This window comes from Lissotriton vulgaris, unplaced genomic scaffold (genome assembly GCF_964263255.1).
Source record: "Lissotriton vulgaris unplaced genomic scaffold, aLisVul1.2 SCAFFOLD_828, whole genome shotgun sequence".
Classification (NCBI taxonomy): domain Eukaryota; kingdom Metazoa; phylum Chordata; class Amphibia; order Caudata; family Salamandridae; genus Lissotriton; species Lissotriton vulgaris.
In genome coordinates, this window is record NW_028251635.1 from 644,605 (window position 1) to 670,627 (window position 26,023).

At 46.5% G+C, this 26,023-nt stretch overlaps 1 protein-coding gene across 1 annotated transcript in view; it reads left to right on the top strand.

Moving 5' to 3' along the window:
- LOC147662823 (SWI/SNF-related matrix-associated actin-dependent regulator of chromatin subfamily A member 4) overlaps window positions 1-26,023 on the top strand; it is a gene marked incomplete at its 3' end in the record, with an annotated part of 317,340 nt that overhangs the window by 76,546 nt on the left and 214,771 nt on the right. The window contains exons 5-8 of the mRNA XM_086950887.1: window positions 15,506-15,604; window positions 16,910-17,168; window positions 17,746-17,872; window positions 24,334-24,507. Coding sequence (XP_086807013.1) covers window positions 15,506-15,604; window positions 16,910-17,168; window positions 17,746-17,872; window positions 24,334-24,507 — 659 coding nt within the window. The remainder of the gene's footprint in view (window positions 1-15,505; window positions 15,605-16,909; window positions 17,169-17,745; window positions 17,873-24,333; window positions 24,508-26,023) is intronic.

Genomic DNA, 26,023 nt, shown 5'->3' on the forward strand with positions numbered 1-26,023 from the left:
CTGCAGAGGAACTGAACAAGAAGGTGGATGTCTGGCGGTGTGCTAGATGTCTTGCAGTGGCATTAGGGAGTGATTCTAAAAGCAGTGGCTTGTGTATCTGATGATCCCGTGTAGGGGAAGAGGTTCATGTGTAGCCCAGCTAGATCCCATTACGATGGTAGGGGTGTAGGGGCTCACGTCCTGTCTCAGTGGAGGCGGAGTGAGTGTGGGACGGTGTGTCCCACGTTGGCCTGAAACCTTATCTCAGGGCCCGGAGGGTTCCCTAAGGGAGCGCCAGGTCAGGGGCCTAGGCTGTACATACAGGTCAGTTGAGGAGGATCTTCCTGTGTCTAGAGGACGGGGAGTGTCTGTAACCAGAACTCCGGCGGTCCTAGTGGTGGGTAGTACCGCTCCTAAGTGGAGGGTGCAGAAGTCCTGGCTCGCTGAGCATTTGACCGTCTAGAGTGCTTGACCATTTGTGGGGCCTCTGGAGGTTGTTCCCCGAGGAGGGGGGAAAGCCGGGTTGGGGTTGTGGCCTGACCTGGGAGGAGTACTGGAGGAAAGTGTGTCACTGATACGCCGCTGGCGTGTGCTCTGTCTAGCCTTGGACATACTGAGAATCACCCTATGATAGGGAGTACTGAAGGAGAGTGTGTCACTGATACGCCGCTGGCGTGTGCTCTGTCTAGCCTGGGACATACTGAGAATCCCCCTGTGATAGGGAGTACTGGAGGAGTGTGTGTCGCTGAGACGCCGCTGGCGTGTGCTCTGTCTAGCCTGAGACATACTGGGCCTGTAGTCATGGAACTGGAAGGGGGTGCAGAGGGACGGTGTCCTTACTTCTGACCCCGGTGCAACCTGAGGGTTTAGGTCTTAGGTTGGGAGATTAGGAAACTTCTAGGTCAAGAGGAATCTCTGCCCAAGTGGATCAGCTGAAGAAACTGAGGGGGGCTGCCCTAGCTGTGTGATCTGGGGCTCACCTGCAGTTGTTGTTTCCACTAAGGTAGAGGAAAGGGGGCTTTGCTGTGGACTGTGTCCCCCCACCTGCTTGAAGAGGAACTGTGCTGTGTGCTTTGTACCTCAGAAGTGAAATAGTTCCAGGTGGTAGACCAGTGATGGAGTGAGGTCCTGATCTGGTAGGAGACTTGTGTTCTGGTGAATGCTTCTCTGTGAGGGTGCGGAAACCCAGAAGTAGAGGTAGGGTGGGGCTTTCTCGCCCGAGACCTCTGGTCAGCTTGGGGGTGTGGACCCTAGGTTGTTGGATCAGTGGTAGTTGTAGCTACACTGAGAGAGAGAGTGGAGAATGGCTATTGTGTGCCAGGGGTTATTGCCCCCCGCTCTGTGGATTGGTTAGGACCTGTGATTTGGATGGTCTTGGCTGTGGATGACTAGGGAATACCAGTAGGGTATCCTAGTTGTGTCAGAGAGTTGTTGTTTGGAGGTAACCAGGTAGGTTCAGAGTGGCGAAAAACTGGACGCTTTCCCTGCTGTGCCGGGCCGTGTCCGTGGTTTTTGTCGCCCAAAGCAGTGAAGCCCATCAGTGGTGTGATTGGTCTACCCTGCGTTTTGGCTGGAAGGGGGTCGTGTTGGACCCGGCCCATTAGGCAGGTTCACCCCTAGACTTTTTGCTTTGTCCTAGCCTCTTTCTGGAACCTGGTGTTGGTGATTTTAGGCCTCTGCGCACTTTTTTCACTGTGGTACAGTGTAAAGTGCTTGAGCTCTCTGTATAGGTGTAGTGAGTGGCCTGCCCTCCCATAGGAATGAATGGGGAATATGTATGCCCATGGTAGATTCCTGATGCGTGGGGAGTGCAGGGTCGAGTTTGGTATGTATCAACTCGGGAGAATGAATGCTGCAAAATGATGTATGCAGCTTGTTTGTGCCTAGTCTGGAAGTACTACTTTTGGAAGTTGGTATATTTGTGTAAGTTGGTGCTAGCGTGTGATTGGCTGGTGAGTCTGCCCAGGAGTGCCTGGACCTGCTGGTGGATGGACTGTCCGGTTTGAGTAGGACAGGGTCTGCAGGGTCTGCAAGGCCCCAGAGGAGGGGGGTCTGAGACAGCCATAGATGAGAGGCCCCTCTGCTGTCAGGGATGGGAGGAAAGAGCGTCTGGTGGTGCCGGGCCGTGCCTGTCGGCCACCCTGCTAGCTCTCCTTCCTGACGGCTCACTGTCACCTCTGGCCCTGAAGCTGTCAGGAAAGACGTAAACCAGAAACATTCCAGCACTCAGGGTCCCTTGCACGAAGTACTTCAAAGGCATTCCTGGCTATAAGAAGGAGCTGTGTCTCCCTCCAACTTGTTCTTGTTCTGGCTCTTGTGGCTGACTTGGATCTACCCGGGGTGGGCGCTGCCCAGCCCCTGGGTACCTGGATTCCTGGACTCCTGGGGGACCCTTCTGCCCTGCCTGGGCTGAAGGGGGGACTTGGCTTTGCCCCTGGGGAAGCTCTGGGACCTTGGCAGCATGGAGAAGCTGCCTTTGTCTGAGGAGAGCGCTGGAGTTGATTTCTAGCGCCTGGAGGCGCTGTGCTTCCCCCTGAGCGCCTGGGAGCGCTCTGCCTGTTGTCTAGCGCTTTGGAGCGCTTCATTTTCCCCAAGCGCTTGAGAGCGCTTTCTCAGGACTTTCTAGCGCTTAGGAGCGCTTTTCATGTTCATTTGGAGCGCTGGATGCGCTGAGGATTCCTGCCTGGATTTATTTAATTATTTCCGAGTGCCCACCTCGATCTGCCGCGGAGAGAAACCAACCACGAAGGGGCCGCGACCGGATTGGCCGAGACCCGAGGAGAGGAGCGCCCTGATTGGCCGCTGGTCCGGAGAGTCGCGCTCCGGTTGGTCAAGACGCCTGCAGAGGCTCTGGCGTCACTGGGGGCTCGCCGAAGGAGCCGCGATGGGATTGGCCCATCGCTCGTGACCGGCTGCGAGAGGAAGAAGAAGGCGCCGAGACGCATGGCGGCCGGTTAACAGGGCTCCCGTGTGCCGAGGGAGCCCTGCAGCGCGAGAAGAGATTGCCCCGGGAGCCTGGCTGGCTCCAATCTGCGTCCCGGTCCCGAGACGGGGGACCGGGCCAAGCGAGGAGAGTCTGGGAGGAGCCGGAGCTCCTCCGTGGCCGCCGAGCCCGCCCCCGTCGCACAGGAAAGCCGGTGAGTGCAGAGCGGAGGGGGCGCGAGGCCCTGGCTGGTGCCTGCCCCTACCGCAGCCGGCGAGAGTGAGCCGCCGCCCGGAGGAGCCCCGCCCCAGAGCCCGGTGAGTAGGAAGGGCTGGGGGGGCTCCGTCCAGCCTCTGATGGTGCAGATTGAGGCACAGAGTCAGGGCGGCCCCGATTGGCAGCGGGTCGCCCCAACGGTTGAGAGCCCCAAGAGGGGCAGGGGGGCATTCTATGTCTTTGAGTTCCCCGAGTGGGACTCCAACGAAGGGGGCATATCGGGGCATATTGTCGGTGCCCGTCCCTAAAGGGGCCCAGTTGTGTCGGAAGCCACGAGGGCTTCAAGGGCGGCCCCAGTTGGCAGCGGGTCGCCCCAACGTCGTCTAGAGTCCGGTGAGGCTCATGGGGGCATCCTTGTTTTAAGAGCCTGTATGGCTCCAACGGTTGGCATCATTGTTTCAGAGCCTGTGTGGCTCCAGCAGTGGCGCAGTTGGCGCCTAAGGGCCAGTGAGGGCCCTGGCGCAGTTTTATTGTTCTCCAGGTGCCCAGCACTTAGTGGGCACCTGCCACGTTTAGGCTTTTTGAACTTTGAGACTGGCGCTGCATGGCAGCGCACCCTGACACTGAGACTCAGGGCGTCTGAGCCCCAACAAGGCCATTGGCCTAGGGACTGCCACAGGTGGTGGCTTATGTGAGTTTGCGCAATGGTATGGTTATTGCACCTCTGAATGTGATCTTTTGCATCATGTGTTATTCCTGCACCTCTGAAGGTTTTTAGGCCTCATGTGATTTTTGCGCTATTGCTTTACTCTTGACACCTCTGAATGTTTGATGCATTATGTGTCTTTCTTTTCATGCGCTGCACCTCTGAATGTTTAGTCATCATGTGTCTTCTTGCGCTGCACCCCTGAATGTATTGTGATTACATCATGTGCTCTGTCCTTAACACCGCTGAATGTGTAGGTCTATACATCATGTGTTTTCCTTACTACTCCTCTGAATGTATAGTCATGCATCATGGGTAGTGTGTCCTGATTTATACCCCTAAGTGGATTTCATCCTTAGGTGGTTGTTCTTTCTAGTACAGGGGGTCCTAGTGAGGTCCTGGGTACCTGCGTGACATGCTCCTAAGGTGTTGAGGGTTGCGTAGTGTGTACTTACCTGTTCCCAGTAGTTACTGGATGTGATTCATAACTGTTACTTTGTGCTACAGTGATTTTATATGCTTATTCTAATTTCTGACAAGTATTTCTATTTCGGAAAGTGTTGAATATGACAGTGGCCCTTGTGGCCCTGTCTTGTGAATAATCCCATGTGAATATTGCCCGTGCCAATTGGCACCATGTATATGTGTGATTTTATCTGATGTGCTTTTACAATACAAAAGGTATTTTTATAATAACCTTGTGTGGAGTCTCTTTTGTGGTGTACCTAGTGTGTTGTTGCTATTGTGCGCTGACGCAAATGCTTTACACATTGCCTCCGAGTTTAGCCTAGACTGCTCGTGCCAAGCTACCAAGGGGGTGAGCAGGGGTTATCTTGGCGTGTGACTTCCTTGCCCTGACTAGATTGGTGGTTTCTGCCTGGCTTTGGCATCAGCCTTAGCCTACCAGAAATAGCCAGTTCTAGCAGGCTGTTTATGAGCAGGCCACTCAGTTGTGGGAGCAAAGCTCCTGGGGTTAGGATCAGCACTGCAGGGGCCAACAATCGGCACCAGTGCTGAACCAGCAGCAGCACGGAAGCGGCTGGATACAGGGTGTCAAGAAGTCGCCAAGAGCCCTGTTGTTTCCAAGGGAGATCTCCGATTTGGATGAAATGCTGGCAAAAGAGGTACGTTGGATTATTGAGGGTTGCCTTGCCATCCAAGGCCATGGGGTGTTGGGTGCAGGGGTGTCTTTGGGCGTCTGGTTTCTTTACCCTCTCCGGTCGCAGTTGGGGGGCCCTCAGGTTGAGGCTGCAGGCGTCGAGTAGAAGGTTGAGGCAGGTCGGGGATCACCAGATCCCTGGTCCGGATTGCGGGCGAGACCTCCTTGTGTTGGGCCACTTTGGCTTGGGCGTCTGGTGCGGAGTGGTGCAGAACCGCAAATTCGGCTGAATCTGGGGACTGCGTTTGGGCTTTCGGTGGAGCAAATCTGCTCACGGGAGACAGTCTGTTTGGTGAAGGCAGGGCAGGTGCTCCGTGTTCTGGATACTGCTTAATGGTGGACATGCCAGGGTTTCGCTAGGAGCAGGTCTAAGTCGGGACAGGCAGGTATTTGAATTATTATTTTTTTTCTTAAACAATTTTTTTATTTGCATTTAAGTTTTATATAACAACATTACCCCCCCCCCCCACACCCCACACCCCTGCAGAACAAGTAGCACAATTTAATTTATTGTTGATCTTAACAAATATGGAGAAAAGTATATACATTTTGTTAAATGAACATCAAGCTAGCAAACTAAGAATAAAACATCAACAAATAGAGAGAGAGAGATTAGATATAAGACCTAAGCGATTCAAACATTTCACTCCTCATGCATCTAATCTAACAGAGGTGCCCATATCTTCAAGCCCTTATTCCGCTTTGTACTCCCTTTGTTTCTATAAATCGCTACTTCTATGTTGCAAGTTGCAAACAACCTGGTTCTCCATTCTACAAAAGAAGGTGCAAATGGATCTATCCAGGCTGACGCGATGCACAGTCTGAAAACAGCCATAGCAATGAAGATAAGCCCGTGCATTGAATGTGGTCGGGGTATGTTGGATGTACCTAATAGAATTTCTTCAGTTGAAATGTTAATGCGGCAATGTGCGAGGATGGAAAGAAAGTCTGAGATTGTCGATATGATATTCTCTAATAAAGGACAAGTAGCAAACATGTGAGTTGAATCTGCTGATGGAAGGGAGCACCTCGGACAGTGTGTCCTAGATCCGTTCCCCCATTTTGCTAATTTGTCTGGGGTATAATAAAGTGAAAAAAATGTTTTATAAAATTGTGCTTGGAGATTCATGGACATTAGGGTTGATATTGACATATCTAAGGCTTCCAGGGAGGTTCGAGGAGAGATGCCAAGTCTACTCTGCCATGCCACCATATGTTTCTCCAAATCGTCTGGCATCAGTAGATTAAGCCCTTCATAAATCTCGCCAATTTTAGGGGTTTTTATAGATAGTAATTTGTCCATAGTTTGCCACAGTTGGAATTTAATGCGGCCTCCCCCTTTCTTTAGAATAAAATCCTGCACTTGGAGGTATTTAAAGAAATCTCTATTAGATCATTTGAATTCGGTTTTTAGTTCCTCAAACGACTTTATACCATTCACAGAGAAAAAGCACCCGAGTTGTTTTATCCCCAATACGGCCCATCTATTCAAAACTAAATCTTGAAATATTTCCGGGAGATCCAAATTCTGTGTTATGGGTGTATAAAAAGAATACCGGCCTAACCCAGCAAATTTTTTTACATTCCGCCATACTTTAATGGTGCTAGAAATAGTCTTGAATTTCACCTTTTTGAGGTAATCATCATTTAAGTGCCGCCATAAGCAGCCTGCACAGCCGTCTCCCAGAATAAGTTCTTGCGGGGTGGGAATATTATGGACGCCTATGTCACCATTTAAAAGATGTGTGCTATATCTCAGCACTGTTGCCCAATAATACAGTTTAAAGTTTGGTAATGTCAATCCCCCCCGATCTCTAGGTAAAGTAAGCCAGCTGAGTGCTCTTCGTGGATTGTGATATCCCCATATAAAACGTGAAAACAAATTATTTATATTTTTGAAAACTGTTTCGGAAAATTCAAGGTTAATTGAACGAAAATAATAAAGGAGCTTCGGGAAGAATAGCATTTTGACGACATTAACTCTCCCCCCAATAGTAAGCTGTAGATTATGAAGGCGCAGTAGTTCTTTCTTGGTGCGACTTATGAGAGGGTTAAGATTATCGTCAACTATGTTTGTGATGTTAGCATCAATACTCACGCCTAGGTAGATTGCTTTATTAATTATTCTTGGGTCTTGCATCGTAATTTTGTTATTTATAATAATCTGTGTTTTACTACTGTTTAGTTTATAGCCCGAAACTTTACCAAAAGCATGGGCTTCTCGTTCTATCCAATTAATGGCATTATTGGGGTCACCTGTGATAATAGCTATATCGTCCGCATATGCTAGGCATTTTGTTTCTACGTTACGAACTTGAATTGAGGGAATTGAGTTATTTTCCAAATTGTTAATAAACACATCAATATAGATAGCAAAGAGGAGGGGCGAGCAAGGGCAGCCCTGTCTAGTACCCCGCGTAATGGCGAAACTTTCAGATAAAGCCCCATTGATTAAAACATGGGCACTGGGATTTACGTAGAGCTGTTGGACTGCTGTTAAATAGTGTCCGCTTATCCCACAGTTTGATAGGGCCGCCCACAGGAATTTCCAGGAGACCCTATCAAACGCTTTCTCCGCGTCGAGCAGTATGAGAGCCATAGGGTCTCCTGTCGCCCCCGAATAATCAAAAAGGGAAATAACCCTTTGAATATGATCAGTCGTGGACCTTCCTGGAACAAAGCAATGTTGTCTTTCTGATACAATATTGTGAATTACGGGTGCCAATCGATCCGCCAGTATTTTTGAGTAAATTTTAGAGTCCCCGTTAATCAGTGTGATTGGTCGATATGAGCCCAATTCTTTCACATCTTTGTTTTTTTTAAGAAATACTATAATCTTGGCAATGGACCACGACCTAGGCGGGTTCCCCCCTGAGAAGATATTTTGGAAGAGGGGAGTTATAATATTCTCAAGTTGAGGGGCAAATGTAAGATAAAAGTCTGTTGGAATTCCGTCCATTCCTGCTGCCTTTCCGGTAGCCAGGCCCTTAATTGCTAAGAGTATTTCGTCATAGGTGATTGAACCATCTAAGATCTCCTGATAAGTAGTTTCCAGGTGTGGCGGGGTAAATGATTCCAAGTACATATTGGGATCACCACCTTTGGTGTTATCCTCGTGATAGAGGTTCTTATAGAACTTTTGGAAAGATGTTCTTATTTCAGATGGATCTGATCTTAGGCCTAAATCCGGGTCCCTAATTTCTTTAATTAGAGCAAAAGATGTCTCTTCGCGGGTTCTGACAGCTAGTTGGTGGCCCATTTTTTCCCCAAGCTCGTAGATTTTACCCTTGTTGATATTAGCTTTAATAGCTGCTCTATCAATTAAAATTGACAAGATTTTATTCTTAACAATAGCCACTTCTCGCTCCGCATTAGCAATTGGATTACCTTCCTGTATTGTTTTAATAAGTCCTTCTTCTGCTTTACATAGATCTTCTTCTAGTGAGTTTATTTTTATTTTTTCGGTTTTATTGTGATGAAAGGAGAATCTCATCGTTTCGCCCCGAACCCCGGCCTTCAGAGTGTCCCAGACAATGTCGATAGAGGTAGACCCAATATTATCTGATATGAAAGCGGGGATCCAAGTTCTCATATGTAGATTATATGCTTTATTATATAGTAGAGCTCTTTCGAAAGTCCATATATTTGTGGTAGATTTTTCAGGACCCTTCATTAGGTTAAGCTTTAGTGGGTTGTGATCTGACAAAATTCTAGGCAGTTTATTGGTTTGACATGTAGAGCGCAAGCTATTCGAAAGAAGCAGATAGTCTAGTCTTACATGTTTTGAGTGTGGAAATGAATAATAAGTATAACCTGGGTCGCCCGGATGATCCATGGCCCAGCCATCTAGAAGGCCGTGTTGTAAACATAGATCTTTAAGAGCAAGAAAAACCTTTGGTTTCCTGCCTTGATAAATAAACCCAGGATCAGTGGACCAATTACAGGGTAAATGAATATTAAAATCTCCACAGAGAATCAAAGGAAGGGGCCAGTGAAATAGCTCGTTAGACACCTTAATCAGTACCTCTGGATCATCAATATTATCCGCATATATTGTACATATCGTGAATTTGCTTGCCCCGTTATTGATATGGCATTCTGTAATTGCAAATCTACCTAAGGTATCCGCTTTTGATGGGGGGAATTGTAGCCCCCCACCCTTTGCTAAAATTGCGACCCCCCTGGTACGTGTCCCCTGTGATGTAGCTGCTATAAGTCGGTATCCTAAAGAATTCTGTAGATATTGTTGCGACCCTTCAATATGTGTCTCTTGGAGACATATGATATTCGGCCCAGAAGTTCTTAGACCCTCTGCAGTTTTTTTGTCTTTTTTTAATATCATTAAGGCCGCATATGTTCATTGACAATATGCTGAACCTAGCCATTAGAGTTTTTCTTATAGACTCTAATAAATAAGCCACCTGTTTTTTTTAGTTCTTTCTATATTGCTATGGTTAATATACCCCATGTGTATCAAGAGTAAATGTTTTTTTTTGTTTTTTTTTCTCCTTCCTCCCTTCCTTTCCCCCATCATGTTCTGCCCCCCCCTACCGGATTGACCCTGCTCGCTCCGGCCCCCCCTTCCCACCCAAAGCCCTCCCACCCCCCACCTCCCTTTCCAACCGATGAGGCACCCCAGGTGTGTTGGTACCCGGGTTTGGGTGTCCATGTGATCCGCCCACGTTAGCACCCTTTCCCCGTCCTAACCCTGTGTTTCTAAAATGTGATATTTAAGTTTTAAGTGGTTGTGTAGTTAACAAATTCGACAATTATTGCATTTATTTATCAACCCAGGTGCGCTGTTTCCCCCCCAGATGTACTTATGTAAAAGTCACAGGATTCACAATACTCATTGTGCTTTATAAGTCTATATTTGTACTTGAGCTAATTTTTCCAGACTTCATTGCCCCAACATCTGTTATTTCTCTCAAGTAATCTTGGGCTTGAACCTCGCTAGTGAAGCTTCGGGTTATTCCTTTATATATGATTTTCAGTCTCGCGGGGTTCTGGAGATAGACAGTAGCTCCAAGTATTTCAAATGGCTTAAACAGCTGACGCATCCTCCATCTTCTTTCAACAGTCGGATGTGCAAAATCCGGTCTTACAAAAAATTTAAATCCCTTATGTTCCCGCTGACTAGTTGGTCTTGCGAGATCATATATGGCTTCTCTGAGGAGAAAGTTTCCAAAATTGATTAACATAGCCCTTGGATATTGCGGCGTCTTCTGAGGATATTTGGGTATCGTCAAGGGAAATCGGTGGGCCCGTTGTACCTCCTTGGCCATATCCCAAGCCTCAAGTTCAGGGAATGCAGTTTTTAGGAGGCCAATCACCTTTGAATTTAAGGGTATTTGTTGAGCGCTCGTTTACCAGGCGGTTTCATGGCGCTGTTGAGGAGGAATCCTGGGTTGGATGGCAAAGCGGTTTAGATATTAAAAGCCTGTGAAAACAGAAAAGTTTTCAGAGTGCTACGAAATTTTTCGAATTAGGCGCAAAATCAAGAAGCAAGAGGAGACCACCGTGCTAATCTGGGAGTGTAGAGTGAGATGTTGATTGAGCGTAATCCCCAGTGACTTAACAGAGGGGGAAGGAGAGGGGGGGAGTACCAAAAGAGGGGGGCCAAAAAATAGAAGACCAAGGGTTGAGTTTACCACCAGTGAGGAGAAGCTCGGTCTTATCATGGTTGAGCTTAAGATGGTTAAAGCTCATCCAATCCCTGATAAAGACCATCACCGACTGGAAATTATGTATAGAGTCAGGAGAATCGGAGAGGTTAAAAATGAGCTGGAGGTCATCTGCGTAATTAAACACCGTGACCTCCATCCTCTGCAGGGCAGAAATAAGTAGGAAGATATACAAATTAAAAAGAAGAGGGAAGAGAGAAGATCCCTGGGGGACGCCACATTGTACCTTGCGAGCGGGGGAGGAAAAGTCCGCCAAATGGACTGCCTGTGAGCAGTCGCTCAAAAATGAGCTGAGCAAGGCCAGGGCCGAACCCACGGGAGAGAAGGATGGTGTGGTCCACCGTGTCGAAGGTGGCCGACAAGTCAAGGAGAACCAGTGCTTGAGGGAGATTAGCATCTAGGCTCTCTCTAAGTGTATCCATGACGGAGACCACCACTTTTTCGGTGGAATGGAGAGGGCGGATCCCTGCTTGGCACGGTGCAAGGTAGCCACTATCCTCGATAAAGGAACGGAGGATTTTAGTGGCGTGGCGTTCAAGAACTTTGGCCAAGTAAGGGAGAAGGGAAATAGGCCGATAGTTTGCTAACGCTGTTGAGTCTGCACCTGGTTTCTTTAAGATAGGGATGATAGTGGCTGATTTGTGACAAGGAGGGACAATTCCTGACTTGAGGTTCTCATTGAGAAAAATAAGAGGGGGGGAAGGGCAGGTCAGGAAGATAACACGCAAGATGTAAGCCGGGCAAATGTCGGAAGGGGATCCAGACTTGACTCAGGGGAGCAAAGAGAGAAAAATTTCTTCAGACAAAGGAGTTATGTGATCCAGGTGATTGGTGTTAAGTGGTGGGTCAGGGTTTAAAAAGGCAGGGGAAGGAAGGGGAATGTTGGCCTTAATGTCTGCAATTTTATTAATAAAAAAAAAGGTAGGGTTGTAGCCAAAGCAGTTGTCATCCTCTTTCATGTTTCAGCACAGCTCTTTGGTCATTCTTCAGTTTAGTTTCTGAGGAGGCAAGGTTAACGGTTGACCCTAAATATAACATTTAAGAGCGTTACAGGGGGTTGCAGGTCGGGACCAATAGGTCCCTTCCTTGGGATGAGTACAACCCCTATTATGCCACCTTCCAGTGAAACGGGACATGAACCTCTCTCTTATTTGCTGTGTCCCCTTCATCTTGAAAATAGAGGGGACTGAGATGTGGGCTTCACCTCGCCTCCTCCACCTGAGGGGTGTGGTTGGCAAAGCTGGGCACACCTCTCTTCCGCACTTGGTTTCCCCACCTGTTCTCCCGGTGGGAGCCAGTTTCTGGGGGCAGCAAAAGGCAAGGTCAGCCAACAAGCGGCAGGCCTTTGAAGCTCACCCTTCGTGGGCCCAGCCCATCCTAGGGGAGGAGGCATGACAACTCTGCCCAGGATGGGCTTTGTTTCTGGACCCAGAGAGCGGAGGCCTTCTACCTAGGGGTCCAGAAACCTGTCTGTTGGTGGCAAATGGCGGGTAGCCCCTCACCCTGGACACTAGAGTTAGGTAGTTTTTCAGGAGGCTTCTCTAAGATGCCCACTAAGTGCATTTGGCATTAAATCCCACACAGGCATCAGTGTGGGTTTAATGTACTGAGACGTTTGATACCAAACTTATCCAGGTTTAATCAAAGCCATTATGGTGCTGTGGAGATAATAATGACAATTTCCTAGACCATATACTCCTTACAGCTTTACTGCACTTAAAATGTCTAAGAATGGACTTAGACACAGTAGGGTTACAGGGCTCATGCACCTGTACCCTCACCAGTGGTATAGTGCATCCTACTAGAGGGATGGCTTACCTCTACCATAGGCAGCGGGTTGTAGGCACGGCACAAAGTGACGTGTGCCATGTCGACTTTTCTCTGCACCAAAACATGCAGCCTGCAATGGCAGTTGTGTACATGGCCTCTGAAGGTGGCACAATATGTGCTGCAGTCCTTAGAGACCTTCCTTGGTCACAGTGCCCTTGGTACCCTTTACAAGGGACTTAAGAGGTTGTCAGAGTTGTCAATTGGGTTTGTAACATTACAGTTTTAGGGAAAGAACATGGGCCCTGGGCACCTAGTTGGTAGGAACCCAGGGCTCATTTTGTCAAAGAGCATCACCATCGGGCAAAACGTGTGTGGGTGGGGTGGGGGGGGGCTAGTAACCATTCAAAAAGGGGCACTTCACTACAAACTGGTACCGCATTCTCAAGCAATAACTGTAAGAAACTGGCTCTATATATACTACACCAAAATGAGGTATAGTTTGTATAGAGTCCAAGTGTCCCCAGAGGAAGGCAGAGGTTAAAGTTGGAACCTTACTCTCTAATTGTGGTAGCTTGGTCGAGCAGTAAGGCAGTATCAGAGGACAGTGTTAAGCATTTGATGTACACACTCAGTCAGCAAATGAATTCACACACTCAAGAACTGAATGCAATAGAAATTGTACTTCGTTTGATTTACAGGGGAGCAGTAGTATGCAACACTTGGCTTGAAATAAATAGGCTTTTTCAGTAAATTACAGGCAAGTTACTTTTTACGTTACTTTTCTAACTCAGTGCTGGATACCTAGATTTAGCACTAGGACATTTCCTGGAAATAGGTAAGTAATTACGTTTTGGTTATTCGCATGATTTTTAAAGAATATTTTCAGTTTTCAAAACTCCACACTTAGAAACTTTTCGGAGAAAAAGTGTCAATGTTATCCTATGGAAGGTAAACAGGTTAACGGTTCACAGGTAAACGACTGTGGGAGTTAAGGTTATGGGGTTAGACTCAGGGGTCTCCCATGGTCAGTGATGCACTGTTGTTTCACCTTCATCGGCACTAGGGCGGCCGGCTGCATAGTGTTGAGGCCCAATGTTATCCATTGAGGGATGGGGGCCTCCGGTTGGTGACTGCTGGCAAGCAGGCCACTGGGTTGTGGGAGCAAAGCTCCTAGGGTTAAGGTCAGGGTGGGGAAACAAAGTAGCACAGAAGGTGCACCCTCAGCGGCACTGGGGCAGCCGGGTGCAGAGTGCTGTTTTGACGTCGGGCACCCTGTTGTGTTCTATGGAGAACCTCCGGTTTGCAAAAGCACTGCAGGCAGGGAGACAAAGGTCTTCTGGGTGCGACCACCACTTAGAGAGGTAAGTTGGGAAGTTAAGAGTTTGGTCAGGCACCGTCTGTTTGGGCACAAAAGGCCGTGGGGCGTCTGGTGCAGGGGTGCCTTTTGGGGTCGGATCTTCTTACCAGCTCCTGGTCGCGGTTAGGGGTGCCTACTGGATTTAGGCTGCATGCGTTGGCTGCAGGCTTGAGGCAGGTTAGGGGTCGCCGGATCTCTGCTCAGGATCGCTGGATCTCTGCTCGGGATCGCGGTGGTGACCTCCTGGTGGTGTTTTTCCACTCGAACTTGTGCCGGGTGAAGAGTGGGCTTGATTCGCGGTCCCTGGTTGGCACCAGAAGCTGCAGTTTGAACAAGTCCGGTGTTCACTGGAGATTCAGTCTTTGAAGTGAAGGCAGGCAGGTCCTCCGGGGGTTTTTGAGGTTGCTGGTTGCAGGACACACCGGGATTTCGCAGGAGCAGGTTCAAGGGGAGACAGGCCCTTAGGGCTGGGGTCAAGTCAGTGGGCGTCGTCCTCTTGTTAGGTCTGCACAGCTCTTTGGTCCTTTTTCTTATCTTCCTCGTCATTTCTGGATCTGCCTTCTTGGTTCAGGGCTGCCCCCTAAATACTGTATTTAGGGGGCGTTTTAGGGGTCTTGAGGTCAGTAGCCAATAGGCTACTGACCTTAGGGTGACTACAACCTTGGTGTGCTCACCCCACATGGGGGAGTGAGCACAATCCCTAGTCCTGATTGGCGAGCACTGGAGAGTGGGCTTCACCTCGCTTCCCCCACCTGAGGCGTGGAGTTGGCAGAGGTGGGCACACCTCCTGGGCTGGCTAGTTTTTCCCACCTGTCTTCCCGCCGAAAAGGAGGGGAGACAGGAAGGGGGACAGTGCCATGTCAACTCTTTACTTTGTTCTGCACCAAAACATGCAGCCTGCAAAGGCAGTGTGGGTGTGTAAAGATACAGGGCCTCTAAGGGTGGCACAATACGTTCTGTAGCCCTTAGAAGTCTTCCCTGGTCTTCTAATTGCATCTCCACTGCCTGGGGGGCAGGGGCGGATATTTTACAATCTATGTACAGCATATGTATCTACAGCACACATGCCTTGAACGGATTATATTACTTACCCTGTGAGCATCTGTTCATGTAGTGCTGTAGATTCACATGTGCCATCCTCCCGCCCCAAAACAACCCAGTGCATGTTGCAGTTCACATACTTTATATACTTACATCACACTATAACGTGGCCGTCACATTGCTATACTTTGCACTATTACATTCTCACCTACCTATGGCAAAACAATCTGAAGATGGTGTCGCTGACCATGCGCAATATTACCAAGAGAAGGAGTCACACAACCTTGTGGTTTGAAGAAAACTTCTTGGACAAAAGCAACTTGTAATCATCCGAGCCCAACACTAGGTGGTGGACTTCTGAACAGCATGTGAATCTACAGCACTACATGCCAAGAACAGATGCTTACAGGGTAAGTAACATAATCCCTATCTTCTATATGTAATATTTCTTTATTTATTCTTTTTTACTAGTGAATAGACTGCTATTCAGAAATTTTCAATTGTCGTTTCTTTATATGTATTGTTATAAGCCTTTTCTACCTGATTAAATAAAATATTTTTTTATTAAAACGTTTTGGTTTCTAAGGAAAGCTTGTAATGCTGTTTCTTGTGAGACTGTTTTAGGTAAGCCTGTTTTACTGTGGTGTGATTGTCATGTTCTGTAATGCAGGTATGACAGGGCCCAACATGCCACCTCCTGGACCTGCGGGAGCCCCTCCAGGAATGCCTGGAATGCCCACTGGAGGTCCCCAAAAGCCTTGGTCTGAAGGTAAGTGTCAGTACTGAAATAGAGCACTGATGTTGGGGCTGGGACTGCACTGTCCTTTATTTGTTTTTATCAAACATCTTCTTTCCCTCATAACCTTCAGTTTTGCACAAAGTTTAGTGGGTTGCACCTTTTAGCTTTCAATTCATCTACTTTTTAAAAATTTTATTTTTCATTTAGTTAAACATTGCAGCAAGATTTAATTTGGCCTTTTTACTGTGACACACTCATTTCACTTGTCGCTACAGTGCCTGAGGTACCTATATTTATTATTTGCCTGCATTGTCTGCACTTTCTCTTTTCGTTTTGTGAACATTGGCTGCTTTCAGAAATTCTTCGCCTACCTTTCAACCAACGCTGCCTCTTATTTGATTTCAGTAACAAATACACATTAGCGCAGAAAGTTTTTTAAATAAAATCTCCAGTTTAGCAACATAGAAAATGCCAAATGGAACAACTGTGGAGCTGCTAGGCTGAAAATGCTTTAAATGTGCGAAAAACACTCATCTTGTTTATGTTTCTTCAAGCAGTTCAGTGAGCATGCAGTTGCTTTTGAAGGGAAGCTACATTGTTAGAAAATTACTGTAAAACTGGTGAGCTGGGACAGGGCGTTTTGGGCTCTCCATCTGAGGAAGTTGGACAGATACTGGAAACCTAATTTACGAGCATGTAAACATGTTTGGAATTCTGTATGGTAACGAATTCGGACCTTTGCTGGAAGGCAAGCACAGGCCAGATGCCTTTTTGTGAATTGGGTGCAGGTTTTTCTTCTCTTGTCTCTGCGCTTTCGTATTCTAGTTCTCAGAGAGGAATTCTAGTCTGCTGGTTGCAAACTATGAATTTGATAACTGCTTTACATTTTAGAGAGAAGATTATAACCCAGGAACTTAAATGTTCTGTAGCACAGGTCCTGGCAGTCATGCCTGTTATGTAGTTTTGAGATAATGTGGACAGTTTTGTCATTTTTGCACATGCATACTCGATCCTGCCTCTGGAGAGTCGTGATTATGGAGATGGTAGAATTAAAGTTTCAAAATCTCAATATGGTTCTTTGATTATGAGGAAGCAGTTTTCCTGTAGTGCTCAAATGAGAATGACCGGTTCATAATGCAACAAAGTAGGTATATGGGCTATTAGCCTGAAGTCTGACAACAACTTCTCTCATTAACATCGATCTTACACATGTTCCCACAGGTTATGGATTTGTTCGCATCAGTGTTCTAGTAAAAATATATAATTTGTTACTGTAACTGTGCTGTTTTTATGGCAATCTAATGCATTGTGTGACTTTATTTTGATTTTTCTTAGGACCAATGGCAAATGCTGCTGCCCCCACCAGTGTGCCCCAGAAACTGATTACACCTCAGCCTACAGGCCGGCCTTCTCCTGCTCCCCCATCTTTGCCGCCCGCAGCTTCTCCAGTCATGCCTCCACAGACCCCTTCCCCGGGCCATCCCCTCCCACCTGCCCCCATGATCCAGCTGCATCCAAAGCAGAACCGCATCACTCCTATTCAGAAACCCCGCGGCTTGGACCCAGTGGAAGTCCTACAGGAACGAGAGTATCGGTGAGCAACCTTTTAAATTGCCACATGGTAATTCTGGTACTTGCTCATTAAATCTGCTTTTGTCTCTTGTACAGTCAAGATACCACTAGTGAAATTGTAGTATAACAATACCTTTCTTTGAATGACAAGTTTTTTTTACTGCAGTGTGATTGGCAACGTGAGCAGATTGGGTTATAGTACAGTTAAACAATTGACAGGCATACCGAAATCTCACTCAGCTTGCATACTTGTGTCGCTTCACAATAAAGAGAGAGACCACTCCTGCACTTGTATCAGGTCCTGTCATCAAGTCGGTTTTGTATTTGGACACGCAGGGCAAGTCTAGCACCCTTAGGCATCACTTTCTGTGTGTGTGTAGTTGGAGTGGATACTTGTTGTCATTGTACTGGGGTTTCTTGTCATTGTACTGGCTCAAAGAGGTACTTGTACTAGTGACAGAAAAAAAGCAGTGTCTATAAGAGAAAAATAATGATGTACAGCACATAGCCTTTTCACAAAAATTAGGAATTGTTTGTATGCCGTTTTTTTCTCCCTCTGTTATTTAACTGCTGTTTTGTTTGGTGTTCTCTAACTGCAGGTTACAGGCTCGCATTGCGCACCGAATCCAAGAACTTGAAAACCTTCCTGGCTCACTGCCGGGTGACCTGCGGACCAAAGCAACGATTGAGCTGAAAGCCCTACGGCTCCTCAACTTCCAGAGACAGGTGGGTACTTGTGGACTCCTGAGACAGGTCCTTCAGAGCAAACTTTCGAGAGAAAGAGCACACTTGTTCGAGTCCATAATTTAGCTGCATATATTCTATTTTAGCACTTTACACATTTTGAAAAGTAATGTGGTTATTGCGTGATATGAAAATACTGGTTCATGTTGTGTTTGGGGCTGTGGATTTTCAATGAGCTAGAACATTTGTTGCCCCCTTCTGAAATCAGGATACCTCCACCCAGTGATTTTCACACCCAATACTGTAAGTAATCTCTTTGTAGGGAATATTTCAATTTCAATTATTTAGCTTTATTCGATTTGTAAAGAACAGAATCAAAAGCATTCATTTAAAAAAGACATGATAAAGAAAAAAAATACCAAGACACATAAAAACAAGATGCATTAGCAAAAAAAAATCTTAATATTATACAGTACATAGGATGCTAGAAGGTTGTCCGGGGTACTCCGCTCGATATAAGTTTATATGTTAAAAATTAAAAGGAATAAAACAATGATTGCACTTTCTTGAGAAGCTATATACAAATTTTTCCATGATTAATCGAGGCGGTAAAATACAGATAGTTCATTTCTTACATCAAATTCCTAAACCTTACAACAAGTTTTAAATAGGAAGATACGGCTTTGATGACATGTGCGTCTTCTAGTAATTTTAGTTTATTGTAAGCCACTCTGCAGGTTCGTAAGCCCCAGGCCTTTAATAGGGGTTTCAGGAATCTTTCCCTCGGGAGTAAATAAAACCTGCAGAATAGTATGCAATGAATATTGGACTGGTGTGAGATGTTATCACAGGGGCAGATTACACTGTCCCCTGTCCAGTCATTACATTGCGGGACGGTGATTAATCTAAAAAAACTACCCGTACGAAAACGGGTCAACAGCATACGTGTAAAGGGGGATGGTTCTAAAAGTAAGTACTGCTGAACCCCGCCATCAATGGTAATCAATTGATTCTCTATGACTGTGCTTTTACCTTTTTCCACGAGCCATCTTTTGCTGTCTAAGTGCTCAAGGACCAACTATTTTAAGGTTATTCTGGGCACAGCCTCCATACTTGCGGGGTTTGAAAAGTATCCCGGGTGGCCAATGTCTTTAAGCATGTCTCTTACATATTTGAACCATTTAATATTAGCAGCACCGTCTAGGCTGAGACAGTCTTTAATGATGTCTCTGTTCAGGCTTGTCTCTGGTTTTACCCAGACATTGTGCCACAATAAGATGGGTAACGATTTTATAACATCCGAGATATATCGGAGGCCTAATTCATTATGGACGACGTATGTAGCTGTGCCCTTGGGAGTTGCTAATAAATAGCGAAGAAAAAAGTTCTCAGAACGTTGGATTTGTTCTGCCTGCTCAATACCCCAAAGGCCAGCTCCATATGTGCCGGTGGTTAGGCATTTGGCTTTATAGATCTGTAAAAGTGGTCCTACCAGTCTCCCTCCCAGTTTTTTCTAGCAAAATTGGTCAGTGCACCCGTGGCCCTAGAAAATGCTAGACGCCTTCCTGTTGCGGCTGCCTGCCATGTACCCCTTCTGTCAAAATTAATGCCAAGGTAAGAAAACCTATCTGTGCTCTCAACTTTTCTCTCGTCCAAGAAAATTGTGCATGGCGTGCTTCTTGTCCCGGTTCCACAGGACATAGTATAAGTTTTGGAGACATTTACTCGTAAACATCTAATTTTCATAAAATCGGTAAATTTTCCAACTGCCCTTTGTAATCCTACCCTTGTCCGGGCCATTATTGCGGCATCGTCCGCGTACAAGAGTATAGGTATTAGGTACCCGTTTATTATAGGGTAGTCCTGGTATGATGCAGTTAGATGTTGGCCAACCGCATTGATATATAAGGTGAATAGCAGTGGTGCTAAAATGCACCCCTGCCTAACCCCTCTGTGTATCTCAAACTTATCGGAGCACTCGCCCCTTCTCCCGTATCTGACCCGAGTGCCTGCCCCCCTGTAAAGTTCTTTAATAAATTGAAGTTTTTGTTTATCTAAACCAATCTCAGAGCGTGTCACCCAAAGCATCTTGTGGTCCACGCAATCAAATGCGGAACTTAAGTCTGCGAAGGTCACGAGAAGATTTCCTTTTTTAGCCTGGGTGTATTTGGCTATTATTAAAGCCAGGTTAAGGCCTTGTTCTACGGTGCCTTTACCTGCTCTAACGCCGTATTGTAGATTGGAAATAACATCATGCTCCTCTGTCCATTCCTGGATCCTATTTAAAATAATCCTCCCGGCAACTTTCATCAGGGCGTCGAGTAACGAAATCGGACGGTAGCAGGCGGTGTCATTCCTGTCCCCTTTCTTGAAGATCGGTACCACGATCGCCTCTGGCCAGGTTGATATAAATTCGGAGATATTAGAGCAATTGAGCACGTTAGTGAGCAGGGGGGCCCATAGATCAATCTCGGATTTATATACATCTATAGGGACGCAATCTGGACCGGGTGCCTTCCCTGGGGGACTTTCTTTCAGTGCCCTGATAACTTCCTCACATTCGAACTTGATACCCAAGGGGAAAGAACTTAGTGGGTTATGCCCCAACGATACGCCAAGGTCATTTCCCTGTGAGGATTTAGTTTCCACAACCGCTATTTTATCGTATAGGCCTTTAAAATGTATAACCCAGGTTTCGCCCGGGATTGCAAGGTCTATTTGGGCCAACTGCTTATTTTGCAGGAAAGGGGCATTTACTGCCTTTCAGAAGGCTATATTATCCCTCCTCTCGGATGCTTCCTGGAGTGCCAGCCATGCATCTCTTTTTAGTTGTTTCTTCGTGCTTATTATGGCGGCACGATATATGAGCCTAGCTCTCTGGATTTTAGCCTGAGATCTCGGGGTGATGTGTAAGGCTTTCTTTAAGGCGGTAAGTGCCTTGGTACAGTTCTCATCAAACCTTCCTTGTCTCTTTTTAAGGGCGTGTCGAGGCACCCTGGTTAAGAATCTTTTTATTTCCAATTGAATTTTTGTAAAAGAATCAATAACTATATGAGGCCCATTCGTATTGGAGAGACAGATTTGAATGTCCTCAAAAGTGTTTTTAACCATGCTTTGAAAGAAATCCACAGGCTCCACCATATCCCATTTAAAGCAGTACCCGTTGCTACTGGCTAACCTTAATGGTGGAGTATGTGAAGGGTTAATCATCGGGTTTTGCACTTTCTCATTAGATTTAATAGTAATGGAGATGGGATAATGGTCACTAAGGATGATATCAAGTGTGTCCCAATTAAGTATTGACTCAGAGTATCTTAAAGACAAAAGAGTAAAATCGATGGTTGAATTGCATCCTCTCCCATTATAGGTGGGCCGAAAGGGTTTGGTGGGAGAACATAATTCGTTGACGAATGACAAGGTGAAATGAGAAGTTAAAGTGTTCAGAAGATCCCCCAACTTGGAATGATTAAAATGAGTGGGGGCATCATCCTTACTGTCACCCAGGCCACAAATACCCGCCTCACCCCGGGGGCATAAAGTGCAATTAAAATCGCCTACCCATAACAAGGCCATATCTCCGTCCATCTTTTCCTCTATATTTAATAAATTGGACATGAGGTTGTTTACGGCAGTTTCCATCGATGGTGTTGGTATGTTGTTGTAAAAATTGACCAATGTCATATTTTTTAAAACACCACAAGGAGTTACTATTATTTGATAAAACTCTGTTGATAAGTACTCAACAGCTGTAGATCTCTCAGTAGTTGAAATATATGTACATAACCCCCCCTTGTGTCTACCATGTGGGCTGGGGGTAGCTGGGGTATGGAAAGTGCGGTAGCCCAAAATGTGTAGCTCGTTAATAGTCCACGTTTCCGGTGTACAAATAATGCTATGCTTAGTTGCTGTTTCCAACCAAAGAGAATTGGTGATTTTTTCAGTCAAGCCCGCAACATTCCAACATAAAATATTATTGATAGGATCTATCACTGTACTAGGAATACTGTTATCGACCTCTGTTCTTGGGCCCTCTGGAATTCTCGGCACTAGCAGGGGGCTTATGTTCACTGAGGGTTCACTAATATATATTGGGGCCTTAATCATAGGCATATTATGTAGGGGCAATGTAGTCAAGTAAGTAGATTCGGTGGTTACAGATGAAATGTTAACCACGGGGTTTAAGTGCAGGGTGCTAGCAGGGCCCTTATCCTGTTGTTTATATGGTTTAATCAGAGGCGGACCGGCCGGCTTATGATATTGTACCTTCTTTTTAGTCTTCCTATGTCAATCCCGTTCGTCCCTGCCAGATAAAGCCTCGTAGGAGTTATATAGTGGTATGCTCCACCTTTGTGTACGGGTGATCTGGGGTATTGTACCTGTGTGGTGTGAAGGAATCATGCTTGTGTGTTGGCATGGAGAGTAAAAAGCCCCCAACGGATCAATACTTATGGAATTATGGTTTAAGGAGAAGTGTCTACTACGAAGTAGGATTTCATGAACCAATCTAGGGTTGCTGAAGGTCAAGATGATACAGTCACCTGGAGAGAGCTTATTTTGCCTTCCCACCCACACCGCCCTTCTTGCCATTTTAAAACAGCTAAACAGATCACTGCTTAACCCGATTTGTTTACCCAGCCAATGGAGGGATTTATTTCTGAGTTCTTGCCAGGTTTCATACTGCACATGGGCCAGAATGGGGACGTTAGACTGAACCACCACATATGGGGTAGCCGCAGGGGGTAAGTCTAAGCGGTTCCTTTCATAGATGGTATTCTGGTTAATTTGACCAGCGGGCCAAGGATCACCTCTAGTATGTTGATATTGAGCCAATCCCGCACTAACACGAGTAGTTGGATCGATATGTGGTGGAAATATATCTTTGTTACCTTTATGAATCGTGTGTCTTTGAGCAGGGTCAGACAGAGATAATATACGAGTTCCCATGAGTGGCTCAGTGGATGGGTGTAGGTCAGATTTGTGAGTCCTATATGCACCTGGCTGGGCCTGCTTAACTTTATCTATATATGTGGTACATTTACTGGCATTGACCGTTTCCTCCAGGCTGGCTTCTCTAGTAGTCAATGCTTGCAGTGCATTGAGAAGTGTGTTACGTAAGCCACTTATTTCCTTAGTAAGATTTTCAATTGCTAAGGAGCCTCGCTCCATTTGTGTGACTTGTCTAATTTTTGCAGAACCTCTGTTGTTCCTACAGGTTGCCGTTTGTGCAGCAGATTTTTTTGCTTTGGGCCTTTTGTTTTTAGAATTCATCTTATGGGGGCTTATGCAGATGGTACTGGTATCAATAGGCTGGTTTTTATTGGGATTCCCCTCTATGTTTAATGGGTTCTTAGGGCGTTTATTCGGGGGTTGTGACTCTACTTCATCCTCAGAGGTACTTGCATCAATCTCCAAGGATAGATCTTGTATACATCCATTTTTTTATTTGTCCTGTGTGCTACTACCACTCAGGAGGATGGGCTGGGGTGTGGTGTACAAAGAAGCCTCTGCACTACAGTTAACTTGCTCTTTCCCTATTGCCTCGTCCACGTTGGTAATCTGTTTTTCCAGTACCCCCATAGCTCCCACCAGATATGAGAGTAATGTAGATTGACCCCCAAGTTGTAAGCCGTGAGAGTTTTTTCCTTCAGTGTGACATTTCTTTCTTTTACTCATGACTTCAAATTAGTACCAAGCGCTGATTGCCCAGTTAGTCTAGTGTTCGTTTCTTCAGTCCAGCCACATCCGAGGCACCAGTAGTTATCAAAATGGATTTTTAAGCAGATTAAAGCAGGTTAAATACAATACAGTACCAGATCTGATGATGAAAATTAGGGAGTAAGCCTGGCCCGGCCTCTTTCGGGCTCCGACGGGCGCGGATAGGCCCGCCCCTGGCCGGACTTAGCCCGGGCACGCCTGCGCACGTCCCGCGCCACGGGAGGCGCCCTGGTCTTTTAAGCGCCTCCGGGCGCTTATCGATGATGTTAGGTGTGTGCGTGGCCTCAGCGCGCCCTGGGTACTGTAGTCCTGTGCCCCTCGAAGCTGTGTAAGCTATATGCGGTGTGGCCCGCAGCAGTCTCTCCCGCCACACGGCTGGTCCCACAGCACAGCTCCCGGCTGTCTCTGGTGCAGGATAAGGGCGGGCGAAGATTCTAAAGAAGTTTAAAGAGGTCTCCTCTAATAAATGCAAGATGATTGTCTTACAAAGGAACTGCAAAGATAGAATTTGTTGGATTATCCTTGAACCGTTGTACACAGATGGCCCAGAACAGTACACCTTGATAGTGGTTATTTGTGTCCCATAGCTGCGATGCTGATAATGCAGTTTTGCTAATTGGCCATCCCATTGTCTGTTTTGTCTCCACATTTTAGAGGCAGGGTACTGTGTCGAACCTTTGATTATGAAGTTTGTGTTTTTTCTCTATTTCCGAAATGTATATCCTGGATTGTAACCTGTTGTCAATATGCCCTGCTTTTTGGTGTTGTGGCATCTTTTTTGTATCAAGCTGCGCCAAGAAGTCGTGGTTTGCATGCGGCGGGACACTGCCCTGGAGACTGCACTGAATGCCAAGGCCTACAAACGTAGTAAGCGGCAGTCCCTCCGTGAAGCCCGCATCACTGAGAAGCTAGAGAAGCAGCAGAAGGTGGAGCAGGAGCGCAAGCGCCGGCAGAAGCACCAGGTGAGGCCCAGCGCAGCAGCAAGTTTCCTTGCACATGCAAGATGGGGGTGGGAGGCCTTCTGATGAATACTTTGGGATGTCCTCTAGATATGAAGTTAGAAGTGCAAATGTTATTGGAGACATTGATATAATCACAGTACAAAACCTTTTTACATTTTGAATTCTAAGATCTACTTTGTTTTCCTCTTATAAATGGACAGTTGTTTTTTTTGAGTAGAGGAAATCAGTTATTTTAAATTAATTTAGTCGCACTGTAACTGTTATTATTGTGTAGAATGATCCAATTTGATCCTGGATTTAAAGCTGAAGACTGTATTAGCAAACAAGGTGCATCCTTGGAATAGAGTTTTGCCTACTTGAAAGGAAACAGGAGGAGCCTGTGCTTCATCTTGTGCCTTCGTGCCTGGAGATGTGGCCACTTGAGCTCTAACATCCAATTAGTGTAAAATGTAAATCAACTCACCTACTCCTCTCCCCATACTCAGTTCTGGAGTCAGCTATTTCCTAGGTCTTTCTTTTTTTCTTTTTTACACTTCAAATGCACTAAATAATAATAATAGTAACATTTCTAAAGCGCTTGGTTACGCCATCTCGGCGTGTCCCCGTGCTAGGTGAGAGGAAGAAGACCGGAACGCCAGCAAGCTGACTATCACTATACCATGAACAGGTGGGTTTTTAGCAGCTTTCTGAACTTGGTTTCCGAGCATTCTACCCTCAGCTGGAGCGGCAGTTTATTCCAACTCTGAACAGCTAGAAACCGGAAGGAACGGCCACCCATTCTGGCTTTTTTTATCTTGGGGATTACCAGCTGTCCCCTCCCGCTGGATCTAAGAGATCTACTGGGAACATACTTGGTGACCAGGTCTCTTAGGTATGCCGGTCCCTTGCCATTGACAATGCGGTGGCAAATGACAAACATTTTAAACTGCACTCTTTGTTTAACAGGGAGCCAATGCAATGTATCAAGCGCCTTTTTTGACGCCGCCCTCCTAGGCTGCATAATCGCTAACCGAGCGGCGGCATTCTGTAGCACCTGTAGTCTCCCAAGACCCTTCGCAGTGGCTCCCAAATAGAGCACGTTCCCCTAATCAAGACGATACGTGATTATTGCATGAATCATTGTCTTTCTAGCCTCTAGTGGGAGCAGGTCCAGTGTTTTTTGTAGTTTTGTTAGTATGCCAAAACATTTACCCACAACTCGATGAATGTGGCCATCGTACGATGGGCTCGGGTGGGGGGGTCGGACCCAGACTCGGAGGCCACCACTCCGACGTCCAGCTCGAGTTGTTGCCTCCCACCACCACCACCACCACCTCCGTCTTGCTGCCATTCAATTTCAGGCAGTTCGTATTCATCCAGGAGGCAAGCTCCTGCATGCAACCTGGGATAGGGAGATCAGTAGCTGGGTGTCATCAGAATACGAGACCACCTCTACTCCGAAGCCCTGAACAATCACCGCCAGAGGAGACATATACAAATTGAACAGGGAGGGGCTAAGGGCAGATCCCTGAGGAAC